Source organism: Branchiostoma floridae, chromosome 7, assembly GCF_000003815.2.
Source record: "Branchiostoma floridae strain S238N-H82 chromosome 7, Bfl_VNyyK, whole genome shotgun sequence".
Lineage (NCBI taxonomy): Eukaryota > Metazoa > Chordata > Leptocardii > Amphioxiformes > Branchiostomatidae > Branchiostoma > Branchiostoma floridae.
The window spans coordinates 13756879-13766935 of NC_049985.1; the positions used below are offsets into that span (position 1 = coordinate 13756879).

At 38.7% G+C, this 10057-nt stretch overlaps 2 protein-coding genes across 2 annotated transcripts in view; one reads left to right on the plus strand and one right to left on the minus strand.

The window, feature by feature from the left end:
• LOC118420046 (transcription initiation factor TFIID subunit 1-like) overlaps positions 1-456 on the minus strand; it is a 28773-nt gene extending 28317 nt beyond the window's left edge. Inside the window, exon 1 of the mRNA XM_035826752.1 lies at positions 171-456. Coding sequence (XP_035682645.1) covers positions 171-281 — 111 coding nt within the window. The 5' untranslated portion in view covers positions 282-456. The remainder of the gene's footprint in view (positions 1-170) is intronic.
• A 216-nt stretch (positions 457-672) lies between these two features.
• LOC118419586 (anaphase-promoting complex subunit 15-like) lies at positions 673-9010 on the plus strand. The gene is made up of 4 exons (XM_035826035.1): positions 673-765; positions 5556-5681; positions 6144-6203; positions 6735-9010. Exons 2-4 carry the CDS (start codon positions 5562-5564, stop codon positions 6885-6887), a joined length of 333 nt encoding a protein of 110 aa, XP_035681928.1. The 5' UTR covers positions 673-765; positions 5556-5561; the 3' UTR covers positions 6888-9010.
• Positions 9011-10057: the final 1047 nt, after the last annotated feature.

A 10057-nucleotide genomic window follows, 5' to 3' on the forward strand; every position in this document is an offset into this window, starting at 1 on the left:
GATCTGGGTTCAGTGCTGAAAAGGAGGGCGAGGTTTTCGTAGTTTTGCGTGTATATGATTTGAACTCGTCATCAAACATGAACTGCAAACAAGCTTAAAATGTCGTCATGAATCAATTTACTATAATTTACTAACAGTGTGTGGAAAGCAGAAAATAGACCAAACCTAACCTGGTCCAAAATATCGTCATCTTCAAGTTGCCCCTTCTGATCGATGTTTCCAAACAGAAACCCGGTCAGAGACAGGGGCGGCTCACGGTCGTCTTCGTCACCAGAATCCATCTCCAGAGACAAATCTTTCCTTCTGGATAGTTATAGAAGGTCTAGGATTTGTCTTAAACCATCCATTTCGTTGTAGGCTTTCAATTATGCCTGTAAATCACAGAAATTAGTCATTTAGCCACAGACGATTTCTACTTTTTGACGACTAGCCGCCATGTTGGCTATTACGGTGAACATACATAGCTTACAATTTGAAACCATTATATCCCTAGTTTTAATATCTACAAGAAACCACTATATCAGCATAAATTTATCAATTAACAAATATAAATATTTGAATGAAATTATCATCGATTAAGATTAGATTACTGTACTTTGCTGTAAATAACAAGACGTTTTTATTTGCACATCTCCATCGTATGTGCGGTCAGAAATTGCGCACTCTGTTTTTCAGTTCAAATTTGCAGAGAGGGAAAGAGAGAAAGGACATGCTGGAGACGTTGTCCAATTTTCCGAAGATTTTGTGGAAATTCTGACGGCAGAGGTAAACTAACAAGCAATGTTCCTAATCCCTGCAGTACATTGAATTGTGTGTGTGGCTATAAGTGTATGTGAAGGCCTGCATACTTTCCACGGTGCGAATTTTCTGGCGTATATTAGACTCTTGCATAGCACACAGTGCACGGGGAGGTGGGGTTTACCCAAGAAAAATGTCGGAAAAACATCGGTGCGTGCATGTGGGAATATGATGGTTTTTCGTCGGAATTTACGGTGATCCGTCTTGCCCTTTGGATTTTCGTAGGAAAACCGTATTCCAATGTCGATTTTCCAATGATATACCGGCACTTATCCGATGGACTTTTAACTTCCGACATTAATCTGATGGCCTTCCGACGACAGTTAATGGTTTCATGTCGTGTTTTTTTTCCTACAGAGTTCCGATGCAGGTCACCTAGACAACAAGTTAACAAACGTGGCAGATGGGATTTCTCCGCTTGGATGTTGCCATGGCAACGCCACTGAGTGACGAATAGCTTCTTTATTGGTTACCATGGCTACTGAATGATTGACATCCGTGATCGTCGCGATTTGTTTTGTTTTCTCAGCTGTGGCGTTAAGATTGAACCCAGAAAATGTGGGTTCGACCCCTTGATGCGACATTATTTTTTAATGTTTTCCCGAAGGGCAAAACACATTGGTTTGACCAAGGAGTTTGTTGGGGTAGACAAACAAAACAAGTTCTAGAGTCAGTCTGAAGACAAGCTGGACAGCTCCCCGAAAGGTATATAGGGTAGGCCCGAAGGCTTCCCCTAGCAGAATGGCGATCCAGGCGACCAAGCCAATATAGAGCCAACATCACGCTTCAACATCACAACTTCATCAGCGTGAAGGACTGCTAATACTATGCGCTGCCCCAGGTGATGTGAAACACATAATTCATGCAGACAGTTGTCTATGCTCGCATACTTTAGAATGTGGTTTATAAAATGGCCACATTATGTATTTTTCACAAAACTGTTCATAAAGAAACTGGTTTAAGTGATTTTGCCAAGAACAATCCTGTATATTTCATGGTGCGTCAAACCCATTCACAAAACATGTTTATTATTAGAGGAATTCAATAAATAAAAACATTTAATAAATTATGTTAATGAGGTCCTGAAAACTCAAGGATGTACACACCACTCATGTATTAAGTTGTCTACGCTTGCATACTTTGAATGTGGTTCTTAAAATAGCCATATCATAACCTTTTCACAAAACTGTACAAAAAGAAACTGATTTAAGTGATTTTGACAAGAACAATTGCGTATATTTCATCCTGCGCCAAACCTGTTCACAAATCATGTTTATTATCAGAGCAATTCAATGAATACAAACCTTTTGATAAATTATGTTAATGAGGTCCAGTTAATGAGCATTTTCTATTGCTGAGCCGTCAACCCAGTTGCTTATCATAGATAGATGGACCAAAAAATGAATACCACACTTTCTTGATTAAAGCACCTTTGTTTGGGAAATAAAAATGTTTTCTGACTGATCTGTTATGGACCTCCTACCTTCAACTACTATTGTACTATGTACATGTGCAACATATCTCTTGCGTTTGCGGAAACCTTCTGGCGTCTTTCATACAATTTTTGCAGATGATTGCGGGACGTCCAGAATTTTTTTTTTAACGTTACGTGTTCTAATTCTGCGGAAGATTGCAGGACGTATCGCGGAAGATGCAAAACGTCGGCAGAAACTTGAAGCGCATTTCATGGCCGTTACCGATGACACATCTTTTATAAAATCGTTATGTCATCCACTTACGTGAAAATATCTTCATGGCTTTCATGGACCCATTTCGACGCACAGTATTTTTAAACTACGGTGATTCAGAAAAAATACTACCAATTATCGGACAGTGGTTATCTTTTTTTTTTATTTACTTAGGATTCACCTGGGTAGATGGGGGGGGCGAAGGAGGCCATATGACCGAAGGAGGCCATATATATAGGATTCACCGCAAAGGCTCATGGAGCCACTCAAACGTTTGGGTTATAATACTGTATTGTGAAAGATGTCTGTTAACCCTTGACTTAATCAATCAAACAATCAAAAATGGTTTATTAGTAAAACAAAGTACTGGCAGCCAGGGGCTGAATTGTGACTTGTTGTACATTAAAATCTCTGCTTACTTAATATAATTAACATACACAATCAATTTCTAGCACGTGATTGCACTTTAAAACAAATGATCTCGGAGAGAATTGCTGTTTAAGTGGATAGTTCATTTAACATGAATAAAAGCATACATAGTTTACAGTTCATAAACATTGTCATTTTTTCTCGTTGAGAAGCCTTAGCATTGATGGTACAGGACTGTTGCGGAATCTTGTAGTGCAGAAGGTAGGTACGGTCAGTGTTTGTGAATTCCGCAGGTTACGGCCATGCGTCTGACCACGGGTTTGCGGTAATAGGTGTGCAGTTCTTTCTGACTTCTGCATACTGGATGCAAACCTTCGGCAGAGGTTGGTTCTTCTTTCCTCCAGTGTTTCAAGTCCGCACTGTTGCAGGGCTAATGAGTAGTCAGTGTAGTGACGCCCGAGGATTGTTCGGCAGGCGCGTCTCTGTACAAGTTCCAAGGTTGCGGTCTGTTTGCTTGTAAGACTGTTGTGGTACACTGGTGCACAATATTCCAGAATAGGACTGATAAATCCACAGTACACCGTTACCAAGTCAGCCACCAGTAGTCTGAACGTCTTAAACAGTTTCAGATTTCAGTACCCATGGGGAAGCAAGTCCGAGGAAGCTTATTCCATAGCGATGTTAGGTTGATCCGTCTTCTACTCGTATGGTCTGGCCAATGCTTGACTTTGTCTTTTTATCAAGTGATAATATCCAGTCTATTATCTTGTTAATAACTATAGTCTGTGTGGACTGTCTTTGGCTGAGTTCATGTTAACTTTCGAAACGTGTTAGTTCCTAGATTAGTGTTAGTATTAGAGAGTTAGTGTTAAAGTGACAAAACAAACTTTTGAGAAAAACAGTGAAACATTAATAAATCAACAGGAAATCAAACTCAACAGGAACAAAACGGATAAATCAATAGATAATATAAGATAAATCGGTTCTTCCGTGACAGCACATCTCCATCCTCAAACTTTGACGGTATTGACAAACCTGAAGAATGGGAATACACGACATTAATCATGATCAACATAATGCACTGGTCAACTAGCCACCGAAAGTGACAGTGGTTTCAAAAAGTGGGCATCCTAAAAAAATTGTTAAATTACCCTAGTTAAAAAATGTAACATAAAAGGAAATATGTAATCAACAAAACAGTATCAACTCTGTAGCTCGTTTATTCATATCGAGATATTCCTACATTATCCTGTTAATCGGGGCCTGACGCCTGTCATGACCTCAACTGACCTCCAGTCGGTACGTTAAAACCGACACATTTCCAACATCTATTGGGAACGCATCGGAAGACTGACGGAAAAACAATGGGCGGGCGCCATTGATTTGGCCTGATTTCTGGATTTCTGTCGGATCCAACATCGGAAAATCTGAATGTGAAAATCCGACACAAATCTTACATAATTACGTTACCAACCCATTGACAATCCGACCTCCCCGTGCACTGTGTAGTATGGACAACAAAGAAGAGGTCGGATTTTACGGGTCAGTCTTTTTACCGGAAAACAGAGGAAAACACAGTTAAACACCGGAAAACACATGAAGGAGTGTATAATCTACTGAAATACAGTATGTTTTGATGAGTAAACATGACAGGTCGCTATGTTTTGCCACAGAATAATCTACATATGGCCCTGGAATGAAGAAATCGTCAGAAAATGCATGAGACGACGGGCCGGACAGCCGCCGCCACCCGGCGGCCATGTTTGTTCTTATTGCAGAATACATGTTTGTTTAGCGGGGTCTGATACTTTCACAACAAGACAGCTGATACCTACCGAACTTCAGTGAAAAATCTGTTATATATTGGCATAAATATAATATATATGAATCTACTCGGATTGTGATAAGAATCTGTTTTCTGTATTTCTTAATAAAGCTTGCAACGTTACATAATTTTGCACAATCAGCACGTCCAGTCCGCCGGGTGGCGGCGGCGGTCCGGCCCGTAGTCTCATGCATAATTTTTCTGACGATTTCTTCATTCCAGGGCCATATGTAGATTATTCTGTGACAAAACATAGCGACCTGTCATGTTTACTCATCAAAACATACTGTATTTCAGTAGATTATACACTCCTTCGTGTGTTTTCCGGTGTTTAACTGTGTTTTCCTCTGTTTTCCGGTAAAAAGGCTGACCGGGATTTTACATAACGTTAGTTAGGGGGTCGAGCAAATTTTGAATTTGGATTTTTTTAACGAAATGTCAAGATAAGTCTGGATTTGGGTTTGTCAAGAAAATTTGGATGTAGATTCTTCTACTTCATTTTTACTTCCAAGGCCAAGACACTAGGATCAAGGAGGTTAAAAAGGACTTTTTAACCTCCTTGCTGGGATGAAAATGAAGAGGGGCTAAGGTTAGTGGGATGAAAAAAGGGGGGGGGGGGTAAAGGCACATGGGACTCGGATGAAATAAGGGCATGAAGGGGGTGGGTCGAGCATTTGGATGAAATTAGACTGGGGTCGAGGATAAAATTCAAAGGGGGGGGGGACTTGAAGCACTTGGATGAAATCCAAAAGGGGATTGAAGCAGTTGGAAAATCTTAACCCCCCCTCCACATTTATTTTTTTGGAACGGTCAGTCAATGGCATTTTGATGTTGTGATTTGCACTGGGCAGTCAAGTTTATATATCTACTTGCAGCACAAGATGTCTACACCGTTCCCGAATCTCCTGCCTCGTGTGAACGACCCCCTGTGGTTCAGCTTGGACAAGCCTTGTGATGATGAGAGTGAACTACATCAGATGGAACAGGCTCACAAGTCTTGGGTATTATGAATACACATGATAAAGGGTTGCATGGGGGATCCTGTTTGGTTTAGGCCAGTAGATCTTTTGTGTACTTGCTCTATAGTATATAGGACAAGTGAATTTTTCAACTGGGCTGACAATGAATTCAGGATAACAAATTATGCAATTATTTTCATAGAGTGGCTAGTATGCTTCACAGAAAATTTACTGACAAAGATTATGCTTAACGTTCAATTACAGTCTGCCAGCTACGATGAATTGAAATACTAGTACTAGTAGCTCACTATACCTCACAGAAGGTGTACTGACTATATAGTTGATCATTGAAATATACAGAGTGCAAAAATTGTTTCCAAACCATAGAATCGTTTTCGTAGTCACAAAAGCAAAAACATGATCACATAAATGGTAAGAAAAAAATATTTATACTGTAAATAAGTTTTGTCATCAATGTGATCTTTTCCCTTTTATTCTCCACAGTTAGAAAGCATTGCAGAGAAGGACAATGATATAGTTCCCATTGGGAAGACAGCATCAGAGGTAATAGTTTGATTTCAATTTCATTCGCATTTCAATAATAATTCAAATATGATAATTGAAATATAAAAATAAGTAACATGGTTACAACTTGCATTCATATAATTTTGAAAAGTTGCCGACCTTAGGACATATACAGCTAAAGTACCTCATGGCCACTACTAGTATGGTCAAAATCAGGACAGAAGGCCAACTTTGCACAAGCTGTGTGAAGTGCCAAAGACAGTAGTGGGTGTGGCATTCTCCATTGGAAAATTTTGCAACCACTTTGCAAAACACATTTGTAACCACACATTGACTCAAGACAATATTACATGATGTACCGGAGGGACAGATTTTGTAAAGTAGAGTCTTTGTCCATTTCAGCCTTTTTTTGTAAAGCTAATTTTTAAACTTGATAAAAGTTATTCATGTAGCTGCTGGGTTCTTCCCAGAAAAAAACATCACTGTGCTGGCTTAAAAACAGTATAGGGGGGGCCTACTGGTATGTTCAAAATCTGCTGTTATATACATGTATGTTTTATTGTTCTTCAGACTCATGATGATGATGAAGATGATAACGAGGGAGATGATGATGACTATGAAGATTCTGATGATTATGATTCTGTGGATGACTTTGATGGACCGTTAGAAACAGACATGGGGGAGTCAGACTCGGATAATATTGATGGACAGGCACACAACTGACCAGCAGGTGGCTTCTTTCTGTTCAGTTCACGTTGGAGAAAACATTGATGTTCTGTTGGTTGGGTTGCTTCTTTTACCAAGTTTGGTCAAAAGTTGTTTCTTCAAGTTCAGTGTTGGATCATCGATGCCTTTCACATTTTGCATCATATATATAGAAGTGACCTATTAACATGGCAACTACGGTTATGAAGCAATATATGTACATAATATAGTTATTGTATATGCACGTGTATGTATGTATAGGGATGGGACAGCAAGGAAGTATATTTGCAAATCTATCATCTTTCCTCCATAACTTGGTATATCAATGGTGTACCACTAGTATCCAGTCTGAGCCTGAATGAATAACAAGACAGAGGACCAGAGGTCGTAAAACACAATCAAGGACACCAATTGCAGAAGCCCATCTAGCTAGCTACTGAAGGAGTTATCATTAGAGTGTAAATAAAAGTATGGGCAGGATTTAACAGTAGCCCAACTACACATGAATGCAGATATATCTTAGGTCGTAAAACATGTGCATACGCTGACCCAACTAGCTACCTTAATTGGGAGCAATTTTCTACGCCCCTGATAACTATCTTTTTTATATGTTTCAACTGCTCATAAAGTGCACTCATTCTATTTTATGTCCTTGGAGTTGCTACTTAAACTGACTGTTGCATTAGAGCTATGTTGAAGTAATTCTCTTGCTCCATAAGCAGGCAATGCTTCAACGTGCTAAATAGGGGACCTCACATTTGGCAATGGTTCAATGGTAGTTAAGCACGTAAAAAAAGAACTTTGTACCACTTGAACTTGAGTGAAGAAGTTCAATGTCACATGTAACTTTGTGGTTTTTCATCCTGGTATGCAAGGCAGTCTGTCTACATTGTCTCGTATCAGACTAAAAATTTGGGTACCGTTGTATTTTGATGTAACACACACACTCACTCACTCTACGTTTAACGTCTGTTGTTCCCCATCCTGTGGGGGTTAGACGTGCTTGCAAGATAAGCAGATTTCATTGATAGTTGTGACTGAGTCTGATTGTGGGAGGCAGGTAATGTGTAGGATGTACATGTATTCTTAACAAGAAAATATTGCATTTATTGACTGCTTGTGCCAAATCTAATTTTCTGACAATTACAAGTTATATACTATAATATAGCACTGGCAAAATCAAAAGTGTATTGTTCTCTACTGCCTAGATATGGAAATACATATTTGCCTAAATTGCTATTTTTTAGTTTCGTGACATTTTCATTTGGGAAGCTGCAGGTCACTGGATGTATTCAACTTTTCCTTTATCCAACCTCTGAAAACTTTTTTTGCTGATGCTTTATTCCTTGTATTCCATTGTGTTAACCAGTTGTCACTTGCCAAGTCTTCTCAGCTACATATACATTAATGATAATCCTCACAGTTTGTCTCTGATTGACCTGCAATTAAAGGATAACCACCAGCATTGTTCCTCCAGGCATAATTGTGCCCTGCACACTCAGGTTTTGCAATTAGGCAGACACTAATGGCTCCCTGCTGTCTATTGCTTTTAAAGGGCCCATTACTGCAGCTCTTCAGAGTTCAGATGTGCAGATACAATTGTAGAGTTCAGTGTCTAATGCAGCTACATGTATTATCAATGCCTGCATACTACTTATCTTTATTTTGACATTCTCTATCTATGTCTATCAAGCATTTTCAACACTTGTGAAAGCTGTCTTAAGATGTGGTCTTTGGGTTTTTGCTAATTCATAGATTTATGGTATCTGTACATATCTGTTATGAATAATATTGCGAAGACCATAATAGGACATACTTAAGTGTAAAATTTGTTTTAGGACATTAACTGAAAAATCCCTGATTGGTATTTAAAGAAAGTTGACTTCAAGAAAGCAGTAAATACAGTAACAACTGAACAACTTGTCAGTAACTTCTCATTGACACGTCAACATCATCTGCAAAGAGATTTAATATTCTGTTCTCATTTTCTATTTATAACGTACAATTAGAAGAAAGGAGGTGGGATTAATCAATACAATCTAGTGACATGTTATTTATATAATCATGTACTGTAAATAGAGATAAGATTGTAAGCGTACTGATTTATCTGGTACTTGTCATGAGTACCAAGAATTAATGAACTAGAAAGGCTGACATTTGCTTAAGAGCAAATACAGCATATTTCAGCCATACCCCTTCCCACGCAACATTGGACTGTTCCAAATCACCCCTGCGCAAAAATGGAACATCCTCTTAACAGTACATTATCCCCCAAAGTGGACTGGTATTGTGACTTGATTCCAGGTAAAGATAGAGCTTGCTTCTATTTTTCAGAAAATGACAATAATCACACCTTCCATTTAGAAAATTTTCATCATGACTGAAAATTGTTGAATGACTTCATGTAATGTCATTAACAATTTTCAGTACGATAACTAGGTGTAAGTTTTAAAAAAGTACAAGCTCCTTGTGATGTGGGTACATTTATTATTGCAGTGAACTTTTTTTATTCAAGTAGGGCATACGATTTAATAATTATCAAGCAGGTGCAGGTACATGTACTGTAGGAGCGTTTGTTTTCTTCAAGCTGTAAAACTGTTAAACTGTTTTACTTTGTATGCAATCAGCCATCGACCTATTCTTATTTTAGTTTAACAACTCAGTCCTGCCAGACCCGGAAGATACGATTGAACCTTGTTCGAGGATTTATTTTCGTCTGTCTGGTCAGTCTGTTCATACCCTGGCGCTGAGAGTGTTTTATTGGGCTGAAACTCTGGCAGTTTAAAGTTACTTACAATTTAAATGTTCAAAGTTTATGTCAAACAACAACAGCACAAGGAACACATACATTTGCTCTGGAGAAAATACAGCAGTTTTCGCAAGTTCCAGTCCAGTGATAGAAATGTGGCCACTATAGACAGGTGGTCACTATAGAGAAAAATGCTGATCTATTGACTAGGAGCCATACGTTACACATGATTTCAGTACACTGATCATTAATCATATAAACATTGCACAGGTAAGCCAATTGTTTAGATGTACAATTAAGTTCAAATAATTCTGAAGAGAAATTTTGATGAGAAAATAATCATTCTCGCCACTGTCTAACTTATAATTACGTATCATAACTAAACGCAGATTTTCTAACTAACGCACCTTTCGCCGACTTCATCAAAGGACCGCCGGCT

Bases quoted from the DNA above. Each gene is read 5' to 3' on its own strand.
- LOC118419586 (XM_035826035.1), top strand. From the start codon at position 5,562: ATGTCTACACCGTTCCCGAATCTCCTGCCTCGTGTGAACGACCCCCTG. The intron at 5,682-6,143 runs GTATTATGAATA...TATTCTCCACAG, and splicing joins AACAGGCTCACAAGTCTTGG to TTAGAAAGCATTGCAGAGAA. The intron at 6,204-6,734 runs GTAATAGTTTGA...ATTGTTCTTCAG, and splicing joins TTGGGAAGACAGCATCAGAG to ACTCATGATGATGATGAAGA.